At 39.5% G+C, this 25,153-nt stretch overlaps 1 protein-coding gene across 5 annotated transcripts in view; it reads left to right on the forward strand.

The window, feature by feature from the left end:
* LOC116673983 (sodium-driven chloride bicarbonate exchanger) overlaps positions 1-25,153 on the forward strand; it is a 42,812-nt gene that overhangs the window by 13,148 nt on the left and 4,511 nt on the right. For 4 of the 5 annotated variants that reach the window (XM_032506434.1, XM_032506439.1, XM_032506438.1 and 1 more), the window contains 18 exons: positions 3,473-3,554; positions 8,704-8,847; positions 9,003-9,144; positions 9,519-9,679; positions 11,235-11,423; positions 13,723-13,811; positions 14,170-14,327; positions 14,472-14,559; positions 15,528-15,674; positions 16,392-16,492; positions 18,704-18,878; positions 19,424-19,557; positions 19,725-19,970; positions 21,860-21,965; positions 22,710-22,871; positions 23,838-23,951; positions 24,353-24,514; positions 24,819-25,070. In XM_032506434.1, the coding sequence (XP_032362325.1) occupies positions 3,473-3,554; positions 8,704-8,847; positions 9,003-9,144; positions 9,519-9,679; positions 11,235-11,423; positions 13,723-13,811; positions 14,170-14,327; positions 14,472-14,559; positions 15,528-15,674; positions 16,392-16,492; positions 18,704-18,878; positions 19,424-19,557; positions 19,725-19,970; positions 21,860-21,965; positions 22,710-22,871; positions 23,838-23,951; positions 24,353-24,514; positions 24,819-25,070 (2,652 nt within the window). The remainder of the gene's footprint in view (positions 1-3,472; positions 3,555-8,703; positions 8,848-9,002; positions 9,145-9,518; positions 9,680-11,234; positions 11,424-13,722; positions 13,812-14,169; positions 14,328-14,471; positions 14,560-15,527; positions 15,675-16,391; positions 16,493-18,703; positions 18,879-19,423; positions 19,558-19,724; positions 19,971-21,859; positions 21,966-22,709; positions 22,872-23,837; positions 23,952-24,352; positions 24,515-24,818; positions 25,071-25,153) is intronic. The other variant, XM_032506435.1, reaches the window with a different exon arrangement.

Here is a 25,153-nt window from a genome sequence, read left to right on the forward strand (position 1 = left end):
TGCTTGTTTGTTTGATCAATCAATCCACCGTGACATCCTTCCTACGCAAACTTTCTTTAGAAACTTATTCAAGATACTTCAAATACAAACTAATCCGGGAGAAGTTATAAATAAATTAAAGTTGAATGGGAACGACAGGGCTATTCAATGTAATGCAGTATGCAGTTTAAACAATGGGTTTACAATCCTCATCCTCTTGCCATCTGGTGATACTCATGCTGGGGCTTTGAATTTCATACAAGCTGTCTGTAGTTCTCATGGGTCGGGGACAAGGAGACAGTATGTAATAGAGACTGACGGAGTTTTCCTGGGGACCTGCAGGCCAAACCCCTGCTCCTCTCCCAGGCTAGTCCCAAAGACTCACATCTTTGCTGCACCATGAGGGCAGTAAGGAGAAAATGTATTAGTTAGTATACAAGTTTGCCAGGTCTTTATTTAGTCATTTTGGCCACCCTGGCATTGGGATAGTTCCTCTCTGTCTTGAGTGCTGATTATGTCTGTGATTCATCTTACAGTAGGCAGGTAGATTGGATCAGATTGAATTGGAATGCGGAGGCATGGATAATGACAAAATTGACACTTTAAGATGTCACAGTATTTCAAGTTGCCCTCAACCATCTGTCAGGGGAAATCTAGTGAAGTCTGTCTACAGGGATTCTCATCTAGGCCTGTGTCCTTGCACATCTGGGAGTACTTGCTCTGATAATGTCCCTCTATACAGTAAGCCCATCATGTCAGCTCTCGGCATCTGTCCACACACTCATTTGATGCATTTGCTTGTTTCTCACATGGTTACCCATGTGTGTGGGCGTGTCTGCCTCTGGGTGTGAAAGTGTTATACAGCCAGTAATCTCCCAGGATCAGAGATTGATGGTCAGCATCAGCTACAGTACCTTAAGCCTGTCACAATACATTATACCATATGCCTTTGTGTTGGTTATTAATTGCTGTAGTTACTCACATCATAGTGTAGCCCTCGGTTTTTAAAAAGCAGGACATTCAAATTTCAGTCCATTACATTCTTTAGATGTATTTAATGTAGCAAAAAGGTTACAGATGCAGATATTTGACTGAAAAATGCTGATGGTTTTATCTGATCACGTCTAAAGACAAGTTTACCTAACACAACCCAGTGACATCATCAACAAGTCAAGGGCACAGCTGAGTTAATTTTAAACAATTTAATATAAAAAAGTAAAACTGCATCATCTATGTACATTTTGATGGCAAGATGCAACTTGTAAACAACGCCTTGTAGGGCTCTGTCCCACCAGAAAGTGGCACAGCTCCTTGGCTATAGGGCTAGTTGGTGAACTGCTGTATCTGATGAGCTGAACGCTAACACGATAGGAAGCTGGGAGCATGCTAGTGTTCATAAGTCTAGTTTAATTTTCAAAATGGATGTTTTATCTAAATGGCTGACATTTGTTATAACTATTTGGGATGAAGGGGTGAAGTCACTGATTTTACGTAGCCACAACCTGCTGTATGTATATTTAAGCTTGTGTCTGATGACCAACAAGAGAGGTCAAAATGTTAGTGATAAAATGTAATATTTGAGTTTGGTCATCCTCATCCGAAAAGCATCTTGTGTGCATTCACCAGATAACCCCAGTTGATTGCAAATTATGCATTAAATTCGCTGGATTTTTGTTGTTGTTTTGTATATTTTTTATTACCAACAAACATTTCCTTCCTACTTTGAAATAACATGTTGGTGTACCTGGTCCATTAAAATAACATGGACTTTTGATTTACTGTACTTCATAATGTCGTCTGAAGGGAATGACATCCTTGTCAGACTACACAGGCAAACTGTGTAAAAATAAAAATACAATAAAAAGGGAGTTTACAAGGAATCTAACACACATCTAGCACTGTACTTATGACTTATGACTTATAGTGATTTCTACATTCAGTAAATGCCCGGCCCAAGACCACTTGGCTTGGGCAGACTCTCTCTTACTGTAATCTTTTTCAAGCTTACCTAAGGGAGATGTCTAAATGTGGATCTGTTTATTGTTCTGCCAACTCTGTTTGAGCTTTGCTGTGCAAAATTATGTAAATCGAAACAGTATTTGTTGATTTATTTATTATTTTACATGTTGTTAGTCTGTAGACTTTGAGATAAACAGGTAACAGAGTGATTGACGTGTAAGCAAGATACAGCAGGTAAGAGGCAATTAAATACCAGTAAGGTATCATCAGTGGCTAGTGTGCTGAGAACAACAATGCAACTTAGACAATGTGAAAAATAACTGCTATGACCTAATGCATGACACACTCAGGACCTCTAGCAAATGGTGTACGTCTAGAGGCCAGAGAGCACAATGATGTAAATTAGACGCACTGGAGAGAGACAGTCAGGAGAGTTCATCAGAAGTCAATGGAGGAAAAAACTTTGTCCTGCTATTCATGGCCCAGAGGTGTAGGCGTGCAGCTCCCTGGGCAGCAAGGTTTTGAATTTGATAGGAACAACCACAGGATGCCATCTCTGTATACCGAGGCTAAAACTGTCAATATCACTGTCCACTGGCTTAAATGATTACACATGCCACCTCATATTATTGCTAAACCCATGGTGTTGATAAGGGCTGGTTTACAGTGACACATACTTTGTGTTAAGTGTTGATTGAAGAATTGTTGGTCCACTCATTGAGCTGATGTGGCTTGAGGGCATCCGTTCAAAACAACCAAAAGAGCTAAAATAACTGATTGGTGCAAACACTCAGGCACGCAGTTGTGATTTTATATAGAATAAGAGCTGACAATTTTGCTTTGCTGCAGGATTTGTGGGAACATTTGTTTTACATGGTCTGTCCCAGGATCAGAGGAAGTGTAAGTTTCTAACAATTGAAAAACCCCATGAATAACAAGCCAATGATTTTTCATTAAATATTAAAAACAGAGTAAGCACACAAAGACCCATCCCTCTTTCATTTTACAAGGTTAGAGCTATTTATAGCATGGAATAATCAAAAAAGGACTTTCCCCTCTATGCATCTAGAAAGCTGTTGCTCTAGTTTTCAAATAATTTGTCTTGCCAGAGGTGTGGGTGGTGGAACATTTACGTGATTTAAGGCTTACACACAATGATGCATACTTGTGCCAAACAGTGACTCAAAAACGGTGTGATCTGGCACTCAGCAGATGATTGTCACTTTTTCAAAAATTAAGATTGGAGGCCATGGTGACAGTAGGTGGAAGTTAGCGTTCTTCTGTGCGTATTGTCATTTCTGGACACATCTTCCCACTGGGCTGGGGGTGGGGATCTCTTATGTGTAGCATTTGGATGAAATATGGATTTTTTACATTAATTATTAACACTGATTACGTTTACTGGTATCATATGTCAACTCAAGTTAACCTTTTGTGCCCTTCATGTGTGTGGATCTGAGTCAGAGTATAATATTAAAATGTTGGTGTTGCATGCAAACTGTTCATACTCCTTATCTACATGTGTCTCTTCCAGAGAGCTGATGAGGAGGCAGTGGTGGACCGTGGGGGCACACGCTCCATGCTCAACACCAACTTTGAGAAGGAAGAACTGGAAGGTAACATCATGAGTGATTGTTGACATTTGCATTACACTATTGAGGCAAGTCTTGGGCATTCTGGTGATTTTGCAGTTAGGACTTGCACGAGACTTATTATGGAGTGCCCCTTTAAATAAACACATTAATATACATTTCTTTTTTCAAAAAGTTATATTCTTTGTATCTTTTGGCCCATTTTGTCTGGTGTATTTTCTTTCCCTTAAGCTTAATTGATGGGATGTTACAATATATTGTCAGCCAAGCAATAGAGAGTTATAGCGTTTGATAGCAGTATACTTTTCTGACACAGCAGAGCTTACTGATGGCAGAAAACCTGTCCCTCCACCTGTGTAAATCATTACAAATGGATATTCGGTTTTGATGCAAGTCCTGCAGCATCAAAGAACGAGGGCTTTATTCTCTGCATGTGTTTGCATCAGCTTTTCATCCCTTGTAAAAGAGACAAGGATGGCAATTTTTGTACACTTACCTGAATTGACAGAGCCTGTTCCATAAAACAGATTTACTGAGTAAAACCAGAATTGAGTAAAACCAGAATTGCTCTCAAATCTAAAACATAAACTAAAGAAAATCATATGGTCCAGGGTTTAGGCTACTTATCCAGATTTTAGGAATTTTTAATTTTTATGTTTATATCATAAAAAAATGCATAGAAAAAGTTAAAAAAAAAAGAAAAGAAAATAAAGTAGTAGGCAATGACAATTATTTAAACATAAATGCCGACAGAAAGGATAGGCAACGAGTAATGAATAATTATTACAGATAGAAGGATAATTTAAAGGCTTTTGTTAACAGCAGTTTTAAGTTTATGCACCTTGTGTGTTCTTGATAGAGAATATTGGATTACCCTAGTTATTTTAGAAACATAATAAATCACAAAAGAGAAGCTAAAGTAAACAAGGCCAGCTGAGGGAATGTGGGGACAATAACTTTCACTTCTCTAGAAAATAACTCCAGGAAAGGGCTGAAGCTCACACATGTATCATTGATGTTTAAAACTTGTTCATTAGCGGGAAGGTTTTTCTTTTTTCCAGCCAGACCACTGCATTTTTATGTAAGTAAAAAAAATTATATTATGGGAGAAAGAAGAGAATAAAACAAAACATCGACAGTATTTGTGTTGCCAGGCAACATTAGCCGAGGTCCTCGGCAAATATTTCATGTTCTGAAACTGCCGGTGAGATGGTGCTTTTATCTGAAGGACCCTCATCCTGGGCTGATGGTTGCCATAATGACTAGCTCTCTGTCTGGTGCTGTGGTAACGCTGATGCTGCGTCAGAAACATGCAGGAGCTGGAGCTCCTCTGAAGTTATCTCGCTCAAACATACAGCCCCAACACTCACCTGCTTCCTCACTCTCTTAGGCTGCGTTTCAGTAGTGGTTCATCATGCCCTCGTTCACTTTCCCTAAGCACTTGCCCTTGGGGGATTCTCCACCGCCATCCTAAGTGTTGTTCCAAGTGCCTAAAAAACCGAAGTGACCTTGGTGAGATCGACCCTTGGAGGACTGAGGGAGCGAGTAAACAACGATGGTCACTCCAGAGGTGGCTATCACGCACAATGCATTTCAGTTATGCGAGAAAATACAGCTTGATATTTTACTACAACATGTAATATAACTAATGTCAAATAATATTTACTTTACACGTTCTATTTACTAGATAGCTGTATGTGTCATTTCTTCATTTCCAACATTATCTGTAAAAGCATGAAAGAAATTCAGTTTTTGCAAGATGTAAGAATTATTATGATTAATCATGATACAGATCACAAATGTATAAATCTGAAACTCATGCAGCTGATTACCATGCCTCATTGAAATGAGTCTGCAGGTATTTATGATGTATAAAAAGCAGTAATAATACTTTTTATAAATATTTGCATTTTGCTTTTCATACAAGAAATAGGCCTACTGTACAAAAAGGAAATTGCATGACATAAGCAGACATAGAAAGAACATAAAAACCAGGAGAGAATGCAATAATTAATAGAACATAAGATGGATCATAAAACACACTTGGGCTGAAAGGGAACAAGGGCAGGTGTGTTTCATTTCACTCCCCCGCTCCTGCCCACCCATGTTGAAGAACTAATGAAACATAGCCATACACTCTTACATTTGGGGTTAAAGGAAAAAGTTAGCATGACACCTGTTTCCATGGGGATTCCATGGGATTTAACCACCCAATCCTAGATTGGTTTAATGTTAGAGTTTAAACTGTTATATATATATATATATATATATATATATATATATATATATATATATATATATATATATATATATCTTTCATATTGCTTTTTACTTTTTACAAATCCAATGAAAAAAATATCACATTAGCAAGTGTTGTTTAATTTTCTGTGAAGTCATGTTTTTATTATATAAGCTAATAGAAAATGTCTAATATACCAATAGCATATTCTATAGCGGATAGAATATGCTATTTGAAAACACACATGGAGTCTTTGGTTTGATAAACTCAGCTTTAATGATGCATTAGAAGCAGATAGCATAAAATGCTATATCCAGCCTCTAAGTTACATACATTCGATTGGATGACAGGTTGCGTAATTACCACTAGTGCAGTGCCTGTTCAAAAGGGGTTGATTACTTGGTTCCAATTATGTTTTTTGTATTTTTGCTCTTCTGGTATCATGCATTATATAACCACAACGTCATCTAATAAAATCACCAAAATCATAAGTTAATGACAACAGCTGTATTACAAGATGCAGCCACTACAAGACGTGCGGTCGTCTCACTGCTACACCTGTCAATAAACAAAAGTGACAGAGAGATGTGACTGGCTGTCGAAACAGAGAGACCCCTTGCAGGACAATACTGGCGTCTCTCTTCTACAGAAAGTTGCTGAATTTGTCGCTACCCAGCTAACAATTTATGGTCCCAGAACGTTCTGGGAACGTTAGTTTTTGTTTGCGGGAGTGTTCCCTGAAGGATCCTGTCCCTGCTGCCGAGCAGGGACAGGATCACCGAGCAGGTGAACCGCAAGCAGCCGTCAAGGGATGTAGCAACTCTTCGCCACCGCTGCTGTACTGGGCATGTAGGAGACTCATAGAGAGATCTCACACACACACACAACACACACACACACACACACACACACACACACACACTGCTCCAAATACTCACTAGAGCACCTAATGTGGACTAATCCACCGCTGAAAATAGTCCCCAACAAATACACCATTCTCTCCTGTTTCAGTAACCCTTGTTAAAAACTACAGTAGCCAGCTGTTTTAGGAACAACCAATAAGATATTAAATAATTTGTTTTCCTTAACTGCATGGGTCAGAGTAGCTTTAATCATAGACACAAAATCAATTCCAGAAATCAATATATTAGTATAGTGTGATATTTGAATAGAAATGTTGTGTGGGCAACATGGTAATACATTTGACTTTACAACCCAACAAGGAGTCATAGCCCAGTAACTGCAACTATGGGAATTAATTAAGAAGAGCGGTTGTGCTGCAACGTCAGAGCCGCATAGCCAGAGCCAGTTGTGTGAAAAGAATGTACAACCCCTAGCTAATAAGAACTGTTGTTTTCTGTGACAATGTAAAGCAGTGCGTACATGAATACACACACAAAGACTTAAGGATATGGAACACCCGAAACTCAGCACGTCCTGCTGACCAAGGAAAAGAGAAAAAGACAAATATGAATGACATCAGCGTTAGTTCAGGCCTGGAGGAGGAGAGCTATTTAAGTCCTCCACTCATGAGTCTTTACTCATGAACTTTAAAGGTTTAGTGCTTCGTTCTTATGTTTCCCTCAGATACGTTATTGTTCCTGTCTGCTGGAATGGGACTTTTTATTGTGGAAAATAGGCTTCATTTGTAAAGGCAGTCTTTCGTCTGCTTTTGACCTACATCATTTACACAATGCTAACAGCTATTCTCTGGATTAATTGGTAGAAGCTCTGAAAGTAAAATACAAAATACTCAAACTGACATTTTGACATACCGTTAATTTACCCATAATTACCTCACTTAACTGGGATTCCTATTGATGGAAGATATTGAGAGAGTTGCTCTTCTCAAATGCTGTCATGTCACTGTGCTCTTAGGTGATTCATGTTATGTCTGTGCATTGCTTAAATCTGATTAGCATGCTATGATGTGATTAGTCATGTCTCCAAGCAAGCAAAAACAATTTAAGGTATCCATGTGGGATATTCTCCCCTCACACTTAAAGAAAATATACACAGTAAGTCTGACAGTAATAAACAGAATAAGCCTCTTTTATTTATGAACCTGCACAAATGGCTTAACTTGAGCTAGGATTTAACTTTGACAGCAGAAAGGGTTCCCCAATGTTTTTTCTATAGTAGGTTCAAGGGCTAGGGTTTTAGGAGAATGATTTATAAAAAAATAACTACATATTCAAAAATGCATAGGAGTTTGGGGACTTTTTTCAGCATGAGCAGTGACTGCAGTCCTTTAGCCTTTAGACATTTAGCCCCAACAACCTCCATCAAAGTATGGCAGCTTGGATGGAAAAAGAGAATGGGGACATAAATATTTTGGAATATTGTTGCAACTTGGTATAATGGGATTGAATGGCCTGTACTATATCAGTGAAGAGAGCTTAATGTATCAAGTCAACCCTTTTGTAATCTGTCATTGTGCTTTCTTCATAATCCTAAAAAAAGGATTAAGATGAAATGGGGAACCAATTTAATATCCTCTGATGGACCCCAGATTGTAGCGCTCAAGCATCAAATTGCCCTTAGCGTCATATTATGCTGGACACTGTGGCGCCTCCTATATACTGCATGAGAACAGGGTTTCTAATAGTCTTGTCTGTGTCCGGCCACTGAGCCGAGGGCCGGTGGGATGGCAGCAGCGGCCGGGCAGCTCGACCGCAATAAAGGAGGAGAAAGTCAGCTCGCATTATCTTCACGCTGACCCTGCAAATGCACGCTCATATGTGCATGTACACACACAGGCAAACAAATCAGAGACAGGCCCTGTGCTTACATTGGATAATATCCTTTCAGAATCCCAGTCTCATTATATGCTCTCATAAAAAGACCTTGTAAAAGGTGGGAAAGATTAATGTAGTCTTGAGTTAAAAGGAGAGATGGAAGAATCTAAAGCGGTCTGCTGCATGTTGTCTCCAGGTCACCGCACGCTCTACATTGGGGTTCACGTTCCTCTGGGCAGGAGGTCGCACCGACGTCACCGTCACCACGGACACAGACACAGGAAGAGGTCCAAGGAGAGGGACTCCACAACCGATGATGGAAGAGAATCCCCCTCACACAGTAGGTCTTTAAAATGGATGGAAGCAAACTCCAGCAAGTTACGTGTACATTTCAAACCAATTTCACCAGCGCACATCACAATCTAAATATTTCCTGTTGCATGCTTTCGTCCTCCTTTCTCTATGTTCATTCCTCTGCCTGTCCCATTTGCGCAGCAGACACACCAGCTCAGAGGGTGCAGTTTCTGTTGGGGACAGAAGATGGCGACGAGGAACACATCCCCCACGCCCTGTTCACCGAGCTGGATGAAATCTGCCTCAGGGAGGGTGAAGACGCAGAATGGAAAGAGACAGCCAGGTACAACACTGCAGTTGGCCACATGGGCTGGGTCTGGGTCTGGCCAGCTGGGCCATTTTTTCTATGTTGCACCTGAGAGTTCCTATCCTGTTTGTGTCTGACTGCAAGTTTTTTTTTTAAAGAGCTGTTGTTATGGCGCCATGCCTAGTGTATCCGGATGTCAACACTTTCCCTCATTTCCCACCGCACACTGTTTACCCTCATCACAAATTACAGCAATTGTTAAAAAAGTCCATTATTGAGCAGCATGTCAAAAGTAAATGGGGGACATTTTCTACAACAACCAAAATGCTGTGTTGGGAATGGAGAATTATAAAAAAGTGTACTTCTGTCAAATACAAATGTATCATGTTGCATGTTTTTAATGTGTGCAGGTGGCTTAAGTTTGAGGAGGATGTTGAAGATGGTGGTGAGCGGTGGAGTAAACCCTACGTAGCCACTCTGTCTCTACACAGTCTTTTTGAGCTTCGCAGCTGCATCATGAACGGCACTGTGATGCTGGACATGAGGGCCAACTCTCTGGAGGAGATTGCAGGTGAACATTGACAAATTTCTTGTTTAGCTCAGTGGTCAAAACTAAAATATGACTGTGCTGTGTCAAGTCAAGTTTATTTCATCCATGAAAATGGAAATTACAGTGCTCACACCTGCCATTGTACCCATGAAAATTAAAGAAAAAATAAAATACCACAAATACACTACAACATAATACTATACATAAATACAATAAAGAAATACAATAAAAATGTATGTTTAAAGTGCTTGTTGTGCTGTCTAATAGCCAGAGGTACAAAAGAGAGAGCATACCGTTTAGTTTGTGTCACAGGAGGTCTTAGCCTACCACTACGCTCCATAAGCCTGCCAGTCAGATTACCATAAAGAGGGTGACCCGGGTCCCTTGTAGTTTTCTGTGTCATTTTTACCAGATGATCATCATATACCTGATCCACTGTATTTAACGCTCCCACCATTTTCCCAGCCCTTTTAGTCACTCTATCAATCCTGCCCTTCTCAGTTACCCCAGCATTCCCCCCATACCCCACCACACAGTAACTCCAAACGCTACATATGACTGACATAAAAACATTCTCACCACATCCGTATTCACCTTAAAGGACTGCAACTTCCTCATACAGTAGACCCGTGGACTCAATTTTTTCATCAATGAGTCAACATAATCAGACCATGTTAGTCTGTCATTAAAAACAACGCCCAAATACTTCTTGTGTTCATTCTTTCTATTTCTACACCTTTGATTTCCACTGCCTCAGCTGTGATCTTATTTCTCCTGTAATCTATGACTAATTCTTTTGTTTTCTTAACGTTGAGTTCCAGGAAATGCATATCACAATAATCAACAAAGGCTTTTATCTCATTTTGATAGTAGCTACAGTCATTATTTACGATCAACCCAATGAGTGCTGTGTCATCAGCAAATTTAACAACCTGACAGCTTGCCTGCTGTGGACAGTAGTCTACCGTGTAAATGGTAAAAAGAAAAGGAAAAAAGAAAAGAAAACAAGAAGCCATATCTAAGCAAACAAAATTATGTGAAGTTCTCCAAGGATCCATTCTCGGGCCTCTTCTTTTCAAAATTTACTAGCTCAGATAATGGAAGACAACAAAATATTTTAACATTGTGCATATGTAACACATGTATTTAAAAAATTGTGCTGATACAGTATTGCACCTCTGTAACAATTGGATTTTTATTGAATTGTGATATAAAATTAAACTTGCCTTGCCTTGTGTGTTACTATCAATGCATATAAATTCTTAAAGTTACTATTTCAAAGATTTGGTGCAGAGGCTGGCTCAACAAGGCTGACTGTGTTTTAGGTTTTGAGGGTAGAATTAGTACGTTTATCTGATTGTAGGAAAAACTGTGCAGCTGAAGAGATCTGGTTTGGTGCGATTTAATCAGCAGCAGTGGGACGTTTTTTGTTGGAATAATCAGCTTTGCACGGTGGCCGCCACGCAGGGATAAACACCATCAGGAGTGGCCTTTGTGAATTTAAAATGGACTGTTCAAAGAGTAATGTGAAACCCTACATTTATGTGTTCCCTTGTGTGTACTTTTACTTTCGTAGACATGGTTCTGGATCAGCACGAGTTGTCGGGTCCTGTAGGTCAGGATGCCAGGATGAGGATCCGGGAGGCCCTGCTCAAACAGCACCACCACCAAAACCACAAGAAACTGGCCAACCGCATACCTATTGTACGCTCCTTTGCTGATATTGGCAAAAAGCAGTCTGAGCCTCATTCCATGGACAAGAATGGTGAGCAAATGCTACACACACACACACACACACACACACACACACACACACACACACACACACACACACACACACACACACACACACACACACACACACACACACACACACACACACACACACACACACAAACAAACACACAAACACACCTGCAGTTTTTTTATCACCCTGTAATATTCTCTTCTTTTCCCATGGTGATCATATATGTTGTATGTATACTGTATACAGTATTCTTTTAATGTAATGTTGTAATGCTTTTGCATGTTTTTTCCCCAAAGTGTGTCCATCTGTAACTTACTTTTTTACTGCTGTTTGTAATCTCATTTTCTCCTCTTGTTTGTGTTTCTCCATGTGTGTGTATGTTTGTTCTCGTCTCCTGTATTTTGCATGTGCACGTGCATGTGTGTCTTTCACCCAACCAGTAATTGGCCTCTATTATCAAACCATAAAATCTCACAAGTGTTTGGCTGAACTCCCCAAGAATACTCCACCCAGCAAAGCCTTTTCCTGTGTGGCATGGCCACGGTGTGTGTGTTGCGCGTCATGTCTCTCCACCCCTCCATCATCTTTGAGCTCCTCCAGGAGCCGTGGCTACATGAACCCAGACACGCCCTTTGGCAATACCAACACCAAACGCCTTAGTGTTCTTCAAGCAGTTGCACAAGGCTACTATCCCGTCGCACATGAAGAAACAGAGCAGGAAATCTACACAGGCAACCAGAGTGCCTAAGCTGATGCTAAACATAAAAAGCCTAGCAAAAGTAGCAGCAGCAGTAGTAGTAGTAGTAGTCGTAGTAGTAATAGAATAAAAAGGAGAACATTAAAGTGGAGAGTATCATCATGAAAGGTTTGAAATGGGTTATGTGCAGTCAAGAAGAGACAGAAAACCTCTACATTCTTAAACTCATGCATCTTTATGCACAGTCTCACAGTCGTAATGCTCCTCCAGCTGTTCTATATTTAACTATTTAAAGTAAGGCAATACAAAGCAAAGTAGATGGTTTTAAGTATGCATATGTTTTGAAGTGTTTTGTACTTTCACAGTCTTGGAGTCTTAGTCATTTTGCAGAATTATTTATGTGGCCAAACAGGGCATGTGCAGTGTAACAGTTTTCATGATCATGCTGTCCACATGTCCATGTCAACATGTTTAATGACTTAAAATGGTAGATTTGTGAATCATGTTCTACCTTCGTAACAGGGATTAAAAACTAGTGGTAGCTCCTTGCTTTAAATCCATGCAGTAACTTCATAACACAAAATTTAATCTTCAGTTTGTTGCCTTTGGGTTTGTAATTCAAATTTTTTTGGGGGGAAATACGCTCTTCACTTTTTTGCAGAATTATTTATGCCAACCCTATGTCTTTATGGTTGTGAAGCTGATTGGCTTAGCATAAAGAATTGTAACTGGGGGAAACAGCATGCCGTAATAAAATCTGCCTACAAGCATCTCAAAAAGTCACTAATTAACACATATCTAGTTTATTTAATCTGTATAGAAAGGTAAGTGTAAAATGGCTATTTGGGGTTCGACAATGGGTGATATGTTCAGAACAATTTATGCTAAGCTAAATAGCTACAGGCTGCATTTTGAGAGTGGTATCAATTTTTACATCTAACTCTCCGCAGGTAAATACATGCATTTCCCAAACTAATCCTTATGAAGCAATATTTTGACATTTTGGGTTAGATGAGAAGATTAGTATATTCTCAAGCTATGAGAAGAGTATCAATCTTCTCATCTAACTCTCTGCAAGAAAGCATTTAAGAGCATTTCCTTAAGTGTCAAACAATTGCTTTAGTGGTAGCAGCATCACTCCTTGACTGAATGATTTTTTTTAATTTAAAAGGAGCAATCTTTGACTTTGTTTCAGCAAAACTAAAACGAAAAAAACGTTTGAAATAGCACCTATTTGTTAATACACTTACATTTGAAGTGGAAGTTAAAGATTGTACCTCATTTAGTTTACACTTGATTTGGAAAGATTGCACTTAAGGTCTACCTAAAACCACTAAGTCCACTGAGCATTCTTCAGATTAATATAATGCTAACTCACCAGGTACACTCTGAAAGAGGTTACAATATTATCTTTTGTCACTAGGGCTGAACCTTTTTTTCATAAATAAAGGTACAGCACCCATAACAAAAGGGTCCACTGTTGTATCATATTTTTCAGAGAATGTAACTGTACCTTCTAGTCACTCACTGGGGACCTTCGTCTTTGTGTGGGAAAGTAAAATTGTGATAGCCTGAGTCTTCATGAAAATTGACATGTTGGTTTCCTGCTCTGCCTGACAGGCCAAACGGTCTCACCTCAGTCCCAGCCAGCTAACAATGAAGGCAAACAGGATGTCAGTCGAGAGAACAGTGCTGTCGATTTCAGCAAGGTGAGCAACCAGACCCACCACTGATCCTGCTGTTTATCTACGGGCACTGATAGCTGGACACATAACTTGTGCTGTATATTTAGCTAAGGTTGAGTTACGTGTGAAATGGTAACCAAAAGCCTCTTGCCCTGGGAAACAGACTGAAATTTAACAGGAGTAAAACTTGTTTTCTTTTGTTGTGTGGACCATTAGGGTCAGATCCAGACAGTATTTTGGATTTTTATTCAGATTATTTGCTGTAATACCACTTTTAATCTGTCTACCTTTTTGCTGTTGTTGATAAAAGCAGAACAAAACATTGTATACTATTCTTTTGTCTAAAGATGTGGTGCTGTTGTGGTTTTTTTCTGCCTCACAGATTGACCTGCACTTCATGAAGAAGATCCCTCCTGGTGCTGAGGCATCTAACGTTCTGGTAGGGGAGTTGGAATTCCTAGACCGCCCTGTGGTGGCCTTCGTTCGCCTGGCTCCTGCTGTGCTGCTCAATGGTCTGGCTGAGGTTCCCATCACCACCAGGTTACACACAATCTGCTGGAAAAGCCCCCTGCTTTTTTCTGCCTCTTTCTCCTTGTATTCCGTATCAAGTCTGGATAGATGAGCTGATAATCTCCTAAATGAATATGACTTTTTCCCAAACCTGTTTTCCTTTGTGTTGCACAGGTTTCTTTTCATCCTGCTCGGCCCTCTGGGAAAAGGTCCGCAGTATCATGAAATTGGTCGGTCTATTGCTACCCTGATGACTGATGAGGTGAGGTACAACATTATAAAGGTTCAAATTGTAGATGTACTAATGATGCTTGCAGGGTTGGACGAACCATTTAGATCCTTTACTTAGTATAAGTAGTAACACATCAATGTGAACGTGCACCATCAAAAACATGAGACTGACTGTAAGACTTGATTTACTTGAGATTTGAAGGCTATTAGCTGATTAAACAAAAAAATAGTTTTTGGAGCTCTGCTAAACTGTCATTAATATTAAATAACATAACCAGGATGTGGTCAATGTCTCCATAACCTAATGCCACTCTCACTTTCAGCTGCTGGTTCCAGAATGAAATAAAGAAAACTCTAAATTCAGATGAGAGAAATTACCCTTTCACTATCTAATTCATTTGTCTATACACATAAATGAGTAGCTTAATAATTTCATTTTAGTTTGGTTTATGGCATTAGGGCATTTAATGGATCAGAGAAATCCTTGTATAAATCAAAAGTCCACCTACTAGTTCTAGAGTTGCTTTTCTATAACTGAACTGCCCTCAAACCTCTATTATAAAGCAGGAGAAGACTTGGGGATCAGCAGTGCATGACATAAAAACAGTGATAGGATTTCCCACAGTGCAGCTATGAGCTAATGTCTACTGACCGTCATCAGAGCCAGATGTTGCCTTTTTCTTTTGTTGGCAGCAGTCCTCTGGGATGGATGAAAAAGTGGGATTGAATTGTACCCATCACCATGATTTGCTTTTCAGCCACCGTGTGCAAGAAATATGTTCTTTGTCTCAGTAAATACAGTGTGATGTTCCGATTATTTGACATTTGTTGTATTCATGTTATCTATGGGGATGGGAATAATCCTCTGCCCAATAAACCTTTTATGGCACTGGTATGTGACTTTCTGTAAATCCATTGAAATGTACTCAGTGACTGAGTGCAATAGCAGAAAGAAGACTATTAAAAATAATAAAAAAACTCTCTTCATTTGCTCCACAGATTTTCCATGATGTGGCTTACAAGGCCAAAGACAGGAACGACCTGGTGGCAGGCATCGATGAGTTTCTGGACCAGGTGACAGTCTTACCTCCTGGAGAGTGGGACCCTTCCATCAGAATAGAGCCTCCCAAAAACGTGCCCTCTCAGGTAAAGCAATAATCAAAGTAAAGCATTTTGTACGCATTTATTGGTTGGTTGTAACAAGGTGAATAGTTACTTTTATGAAAGAATACTTTTTGAAAGAATCCTCTCCATTGATGCTACTCAGAAAGCTCTACCCCAAAACTATATAAACTATTTGAGGGACTGTTTAGAGTCTGACAGTCTTCATATATCACCGTTATTTCATAATGTGGTTGTGAGTCCCCCTCTGCTGAGAAATATAAACATCTGTGTTCTCCTCTAGTCTCAACTGTGTTGTACTCTGTGCTTTGATGCTGCTCCCTAGGGTTCTGCTCTCAATCCTCTCCAAAACATGAGTTACTTTTCCTCCCATAAGTTATTTTGGTCTACTTTAAAAATCCACCATCTTGTTTTGGAGAGAATTTTTGTTACATAACCGAAAGCGTGCTGCAGATGGTTTAAAAAGTCTTGTTTTTGATTTTGTCATTAGGTTCATGTAGGGAATTATTGAAATACCATTGTGCAATTAGATTGCTATACTGATGAACTTTGTATCAGAAACTGCCATGTTCATGCATAAGACATCAATCATTTGGCATTCATTAAGCTTGGTTAAAAGTGTGTTGGTGTAGCATTTGGTGTCAACAAATGTCTCTGACTCAGTGCAGCTGACGCTTGTTGTTGTTCTTATGATGATGGCCAGTAACAGACAGTTGACTGACAGTGATCTTAACAACACAGGAAAAGCGGAAGATTCCCCCTGTTCCCAACGGAGTGACAGATCTTGGAGAGTCGGAGGAACATGGAGGGCACGGTGGCCCTGAGCTCCAGCGCACTGGGAAGTAAGTGTTGCAAATAGACAGGGTGATTTGTTGTACAGCAATGAGCTCTCTTAGCTCGTCTTTGTCCCTGTCTTCCTTTTGCCTTTAAGCTGCCTCAGAGTCCCAACATATAAATTTAGTTCTTTGAAGAGGCCAACTACCCTACTGGCCCATTGTCATTCCTCACACTTTAACTCTACTGAGACGTTTTGTTTTAATTCATTGAGAGTTTAGATACTCCACCACTCGATCCCTCACATGCAGTCACATTCTTTAATATTACAACGTTGTTATATTATTTAGACTTTGCCTCATGTACTTACTAAAGTACTTAAGTACAGTTTTTGAGGTACCTGTACTTTACTTAGAATGTTTTTAGAATGTTTCTTTATCTTCTACTTCACTACATGTAAATGTATCTGATAGCTAAAGTTTCTAGGTACAATCAGATTACGTGCATTCATTTGCAATTTCTTTTTTTTTTACAGATTTTCTGAAAATTTAACCTACTCTACCTTTGGATGGAAATTTAACTTATGAATTATTAACACCTTAAAGACATTTTCCCTCTCAACTACTCACCTGGTTTCATGTCATTAACGGTTTGAGGCACAAGGAGATCCCACTATCCAATATATAAAAACTATTAGAAAAAAGTCAAAAAGTTATATAAATTTGTGAATCATAACTTTAACAAGCAGTAAAATGCTGCTTCACCATTGATGCATCTGTATTAACAGTCTTAACGTAATTTATAAAAATATCTCACTGGGGCGACCTCTAGCTCCCCCAGTAAGAGTGTGTGTCCCATGTAGGCTGAGTCCTTAGCAGCGGCCTGGGTTTGAATCCGACCTGCGACCCTTTGCTGCGTGTCATCCCTTCTCTTTCTCTCCCCCTTTCCTGTCTATCCACTGTCACCATCAAATAAAGGGAAAAGCCCCCAAAAATAATCTGGAAAAAAAACAACAAATAATAATAATAATATCTCACTCACATGGACCATTTCGGCAGAACCAGTACTTTTACTTTTGATATATTTAGTACTTTTACAGTAAGTGAAATGAAATATACGTTTGTTTTTGTATTTGAACTTTTAAATGGTCTCTGAAGTCCCGGGGTATGTATTCATGTTTGAGAGTACACCTAGACATTTAAGAATTAAAACTCAAAATGGACCTGTAGTTATTTTTGGTTATATTTCTTTGGTAAAAACACGTGAATAAAGTCTTGACATCAAGAATTTAATTTTCACATAATTGTATGGCACTAAGAGACAAGGAAAATATTAAGATTTGCAGATTGGATTCAAAATGAAAAAACATTATGCTGTCATCACCCAGAAATCACTCAATGACAAGCAGCAAATTCTTGAACCTGAGCTGGGAACAATGAAATGATAGTGCAGTGTGCAGGGGTGTTAGGTGTACATATGGTGGTGAAGAGTGAGTGATGTGCTGCCGCTCAGCTGTGGTATGCTGCGGTACAGGCTCTTATCCCAGCTAAGATTGGCCGGAAGCTCAGTCGTAGCTATCCAAATTCCTTCCATCCCCCAATCCCTCCACCACCTCCCGGGACATGGCATCGCTGCCTCAGATTGAAATAAGCATAATGTCCCACCTACTGTTGCCATAGCAACCACCTCCAGCTGGTTCACCACGGTCTTGCTGCAGCAGGAAAGCCTTCCCACTGTTGCTGAGAGTCACTTAAAGATGGATGCACAAGTCCACAAATGTACACACATACACACGCTTGCGTGGATATAAACACATGCAACACAGAAGTAGGCAGTTTTTGTGTCCTTTTCAATATTTTGTCTTGTGGTTCACATGAGTAACAACAGAGGAGGTAGTACTCTCAGGAACGATAGAAGCTATGCTCGCACATTTGTTCAGCAGTGGAGAGAAGTACTGCCATACTGCAATTGATAAAGTCCAAATGAATGCAGTAGTAGAACATGATGCAGTTTACTTTAAGGGATAGTTTAACATTTCGTGAAATAAGCATAGTCATTTCCTTTTAACAAGTTAGATGAGAAGATTACAGTATTTATACTGTATCATGTGTTACATGGACCTGTGTCGGCAATAAAGTTTTATATATATTAATGCCACTCATGTCAAACTGTTTACAATGTTTGTGTTCACAGAACTGCAAAATGACATTTGTGGTTCTATATTTAGTATATACCTTTTTTGCATGCGATTCTTTCATACGATCCTTGTTTCACTACAGGTTTTTTGGTGGGTTCTTCATGGACATCAAGCGAAAGGCTCCTCACTACCTTTCCGACTACACAGATGCCGTCAGTCTGCAGTGTCTGGCCTCCTTCCTCTTCCTCTACTGCGCCTGTATGTCACCTGTCATCACCTTTGGAGGACTCCTGGGTGAGGCCACAGAGGGACGTGTGGTAAGAAGCAACATCTTTATTGCTCCCAAGAGAGTCTATGATCTTGGACTTAAGCTTGTAATAACGTATTTTTTCGGCGGCTTAGGGCACACTGGAAACAAGTTGTGAACACAACATTAACATATCACCTCGTCATAGTACAGTCATGAACGATATATTCCAGAGAATGGTTAACATTTTAGAAACAACCAAGGTCAGATGTTTTCTCGGGATGACATCACTCAGAACATAAGCTCCTTTTCACTCTGTATCCAACAGTTGACATGTCTTGCTCAAAGGCACCTAGAAACTAGGACTGGATTTTTAGGTGTTTGCAATAACACAAATGCAAATGTTATTTTAAACAAGGTTTGATTACTTCTGGAACTAAACCCAAAAGTTCCAGTTGCTCTTCGGCTCTCTATACCTGCTAAACTTCAGCATGTTAACATTGTCATTGTGAGAGTGGTGCCATGCTAGTGTTAACATTTAGGTCAAAGCACTACTGTGTTTAAGTGAGTGAATGTTAAGCAGTTGAATCAGAACATTATTTCCTGTGTTCCCAGAGTGCTATTGAGTCCCTGTTTGGAGCTTCCATGACTGGAATAGCCTACTCTATTTTTGCCGGTCAGCCCCTCACCATCCTGGGCAGCACTGGGCCTGTTCTTGTCTTTGAGAAAATCCTTTTCAAGTTCTGCAAGTAAGTTTTCATCTTTTTCTTGTTTTTTCAGTACTAATTGTGTTTTTGTTTATAGTAGAATATTTAAGTGTTGATGATGGATGTGTGTGCTGTCTGCTTGAGTGGGGGTGCCCTATTGAGTTGCTTATCCCTTTTATTCCTGTGTATGTGTGCGTCCTGTCTCTCAGGGAATATGGCCTCTCCTACCTCTCCCTGAGGGCCTGTATTGGCCTGTGGACCGCCTTCTTCTGTCTACTGCTGGTGGCCACAGATGCCAGCTCACTTGTCTGTTACATCACACGCTTCACTGAGGAAGCATTCGCCTCGTTGATCTGCATCATCTTCATTTATGAAGCTCTGGAGAAGCTAATCCACCTGGGGACGCACTACCCCATCAATAAAAACAACAACCTTCAGAAACTAACACAGTATTCGTAAGTTCTCTTTTGAAATCCATAAGTGTGTTTTTGTGCGTGCCTGCAATAGTTTTGGACTGTTGGATAAAGCTAGTAATTTGAAGCTGCATACTGGAATTAATCACAATTGTCTGCCATTTTATAGAAGTTGTCAAACTGAAAGGGAAAGTTAAAGGGAGGGGGGCCGTGGAGTGAGAGATGCAAGGTGTTCCTTCTTGAAACAATAACTCTCAAAGCTCTTGAATTTCTTAAATTTAAACAGACATATACATACATATATTATACATATATTTTTAGATTCAGTGTGACCTACTCTTCCAGATGATATTTATTGTCTCTGATCATCTCTAATTAACGTCCATAAATGTACTTAGAATTGTAGAAAAAAGGTTTATCAATATAACTCTACAATATGTCATATTTTTAAGTTTTCTTCAGTAAAATGTTATCCATTGACTTTTCTGTTCTTGTCTGTACAAGCACGGTGACAATCTGGCAAAGTTAAAAATATAGGCTTAAAATCAGGCCTCAACTTGTAGTCCACAGATAACTAAGTGGGAGGGTGCTGTCGTATCAATTTTGTCTGAAGGAAAGGCCTACAGTGTCAGACTTTTAAAAACAAACCTGTTACTCTATGGTTGCTTGATTTAATAAAAAAAGAAAAAAAATGTAACTCCAAAAAATAACAATAACAACATGGACTACCACACACACTCAGTATCTCGAATTCAGAAGCTATTTACTCAATCTTGAATTTAGAGGGAAGTCGATAAATGACCTGCACCCACTTATTAAATAGCTTTGGAAGATTATGAACTAACTAATGTTAAATATCCACTCTAAAACACTGTAACCCTTGAAGCATTCTGTGTTGAGCTTGTCATTGTTGTTGCAGCCTGTGCTGCAAACACAGTGTACGCAACTTGGCACATTTGCACACACATGCTCAAGTGTTTTGCTGCATCATCAAACAGATGGCGATGTGGTGTAGTAGACACACTGCCCAGTTTTCTCGTAATGGGTTTTGCTTTATGGTAAATAATCCCATGTTGAGTGTGTGTCAGGAGCATGATGCATTATCCCGTCACTTAAGCTGGCTGCTGGCCGATGTCAATTCAAAAGCTCCTTCTGTGTTTTGTATTCTGATGTAGTGGACATCAGGGGATGCTGACATTTAGTTTAGTAAAAATGCCAGCAAAATAAGTCCTTTCATGTTGATGGCTCAACATGTTGGAAGAGGTATGAAATGAAGAGTGGAACATTGAGGACTGCAATTATTCTGCAATTATTCTACTCTGTCTGTCTGTCTGTCTGTCTAATATCCTGGAACACTAAGAAACCCATCAAATATTCACATTTGAAATGCTGAAAACTGGGGATTTTAGATTTAAAACAATTATCAATATCAATGAGTGGAACTTTAGATTACTAACACTAAAGATACGATTGTCAGTATGTATGCAAGTTCTCTAATTGTAGTTACAATTTTTAATCATATAAATCTCATTAGGTGTGTTTATAGAGATTAGAGATTTATTCATAAATTGGTAAATAGTTATTAACCTCAACAAGACACAATATATTGGGTTGACATTTGTTAGCCCCCTAAAGGCAGTTGTTCTTACTCACTTTCTAACTATGGAATGTCCTGCTTGCTACAGGTCTTTGGAGAATAAATGTATGGTATTCTAATCTAATATTAGATGTTACAATTGTATGTGTACAATGCTGTGTATTTGTTGGTGAACAAAAATGGTCCTCAATAGGTGCCTTTTCTCTTAAGAACTGGAAGCCAAATTGCTTGTTTGTTTGTTTGAGTAAATGAATTCATTCATTTTCTATTTGTTTATTCATCTTGTTCTCATATAAGTATTTAAGAAAACTAAATAAAACAATATTCACCATAGGTGTGCGTGTGTGGAGCCCAGCGACCCCAGCAATGAGACTCTGCAGTACTGGGAGGAGAGAAACATCACGTCCTCCCATGTCAACTGGACCATGCTGGAAGTCGATGTAAGGAACCCTTGCCATTCAGAGTGAATTGTAGCAAAATGGCTGTGCATAAGTTAGATAGAAATAAAGGTCTATAGCATTAAGATCCTTAGATCTTGCTCTCAGGTCGATTTATAATGATGGTTAAAGAATCCTGAGTGAAGAGAAAAGGTTAACGCAGACAGAAATAGCACATGTGATCACAGTTGCTTACCTAGCCTTCAATAAACACACAAACAAAATACCTTAGAAAGTTGGAGATATTTCTTACACTCTCTGGCACCATGTTGTGTCGCCCACTTTGCTTCACCAAGAAGCATTATAAGTCTAGGCAGGGATTAAGAACATGTGGGCAGGATTTTCACAGGATTTAGCCGTGCAGAATAAACATGGAGATGAAGTGTGAAGACTGGATTTTCACACTGTTAGACGCAAATAAGTAATGCCAGTGGCGGCATTCTGTTACTCCTACACATGCTTGTTGACATATAGCAGCATATAGTTTGAGAGGCACTCAAGGCCATTTGAATTGTATGCAAATAGATGAGTCATGTACTATTAAGATATTTAATGCAGAGAGTACTTATTAAATCAATACTGAATGTGCTACATTCAGATTGTTCAGACTAATTCACCACTGACACCGACATCCATCATTGTCATTATCTCCATTGCCATTCTAATCATTTTTATTTGCATCACACTCATCATCATCATCATCATCATCATCATCATCATCACCACCGTGTCCTCTGGTGCCAGTAGGAGTGCGAGACGTTTCACGGGGAGTTTGTTGGCAGCGCCTGTGGTCCCCACGGCCCCTACATCCCTGACGTCCTCTTCTGGTGTGTGGTCCTCTTCTTCTCCACCGTCTTCTTGTCCGCCTTCCTGAAGGAGTTCAAGACAAGCCGCTACTTCCCCACCAAGGTATATATCGCACTTTAGTCTTCCCTAAATAACGCACAAACGCTAGGTATGCAACAATGCATTGCATATCGGTTAAAAATGTATATAAATGTGTAAAGATTTCAACCGGTTCAGATAAAAAATGAATCGCAATGCAATTTTGAAATGGCCCTGGGGCGTAATCCACTTTTGATTTCATTTGTTTGACTTCAGCCTTCACTACATTTTTTTAGTTCATTTATTAGAAGAGATTTTTTTACTATGTTTTAAAAATCTAATTATATAAAAAAAAAAAGATTTAAGATTCGCATCGTAAACTTAAAATTGTGAACCGCATTAAATCGTAAGTTAAATATGTATGGTTACTTACCAAACACTACTTCTTACCATCTTTTTAAAATCTTTTCATCAACTGTGTAGAGCTGGCGCTTATAGAGTTCCTGTCTGCTTCAGTAATTTTACAATCCTCCATTTACTTCTCATTTCGTTATCGGACTGAAATTGCTTTACAAGCCATGGCTTTGCCTCTGTCTGGGTCATTTTATCTCAGCTATGCTGCAGAATCCTGCAGTCTGTGTGGCTGTTCTGTGTGTGCAATTTCTATGTTTTATCATTGAGATGACACTCATGAGCTAATGTGTGGCGTGATGCTGGCACACTAATCTATAGTATACCAGCGCCACCTTGTGGTGATGAATAAACTGTATTACAGAATATACAAAATATCTGCTACAGAATCTTTTTCGGAACCAGAAATATACAAAACAAAAAGAATAAAAAATTGTCTACAGCAACAGAACATCAAATATATTCATATTAAAGTCTGTAAAATAAGATTAGCTGGGAGCTGTCACTACAATGTGCATATCTCTTCTGTGACTTTAGCCTTCAGTTTTGTTTTTGATCCAACACATGAAGACATTAGACTACATTATATAAATGTAACATGGAGTTTGTCTGAAGAGTGTGTCTCTTTGTTTCCTCCAGGTGCGGGCCATAATCAGTGACTTTGCTGTCTTCATCACCATCCTTATTATGGTTCTTGTAGATTATGCCTTGGGGATTCCTTCACCTAAATTACAGGTCCCCAACAAGTTTAAAGTAAGTTCACATGAAATCTTCTGTATGCATCTATTTGATATTTTATTTAGATCTTGAAAGCTAAAAAGGCAAGTGAATGCACAAAAAGTACGTAATTTAGATTTCAGATGTGATAGGACAGGTCAATAATTACTACTTTACTCTAGAATCTAAGCAACTGCGTTACAATTGATTGTGGCTTGTCAGCTTGCCTGTCAAATGTTTCCTTGGAGTGTGCATATTCAACTTTGAAGTTTCTCTCCTGTTGCTCAAATAACAATTAGAAAAATGTAAGTCAAAGCCATGTAACTAGAAATTTGTCTTAGCTCAGGAGCATTATACTGTAGAAGCACACGTGTGCAATTCTCTACATATTATCACATTCTATTTCTAATTTCTACCTTTGTTTTGACTGTCCCCAGCCAACCAGGGATGATCGTGGCTGGCTTATAAACCCTGTGGGGCCCAACCCCTGGTGGACCACCATCATCACCTTCATCCCTGCTCTGCTCTGTACCATCCTCATCTTCATGGACCAGCAGATCACAGCCGTCATTATCAACAGGAAGGAGCACAAACTAAAGGTATTAAAAAAAAAAACTTCATTCAAAAGTCACAAAAATAACCACATGAATGCCGTTTTTTAAAAGTTCTGTTCATTTTCTGTAAATCACAACCAATTCTCTGCCTCAATGAGCAATGTAGGTATTTGTAGTTATTGCCTACTTGTGCAACGCATGTGTTAATGAATCTCAATCTCCATCTGCCTCTCAAAAATTAAATCGTTAGCTTCAGGGATGCTGTTGGTGACCCTAACCTAATAATGGAAAAATCATCTAAGTTAGCTATGCTGTTTCTAAACCCAATGTCCTTGTCCGGCCCCTGCAGAAAGGCTGTGGATACCACCTGGACCTGTTTGTGGTGGGGGTGATGCTGGGCGTGTGCTCGGTGATGGGCCTGCCGTGGTTCGTGGCAGCCACTGTGCTCTCCATCTCCCACGTCAACAGCCTGAAGCTGGAGTCGGAGTGCTCGGCCCCCGGAGAGCAGCCCAAGTTCCTGGGCATCCGAGAGCAGCGCTTCACCGGCCTCATGATCTTCACCCTGATGGGCTGCTCCGTCTTCATGACTTCTGTGCTAAAGGTCAGCGGATAAACGCCAAAATATACACCCACACACATAATTTTTTACAAATATTGTCTTTCAAGTTTATATATATATATATA

Source organism: Etheostoma spectabile, chromosome 24 (genome assembly GCF_008692095.1).
Source record: "Etheostoma spectabile isolate EspeVRDwgs_2016 chromosome 24, UIUC_Espe_1.0, whole genome shotgun sequence".
NCBI lineage: Eukaryota > Metazoa > Chordata > Actinopteri > Perciformes > Percidae > Etheostoma > Etheostoma spectabile.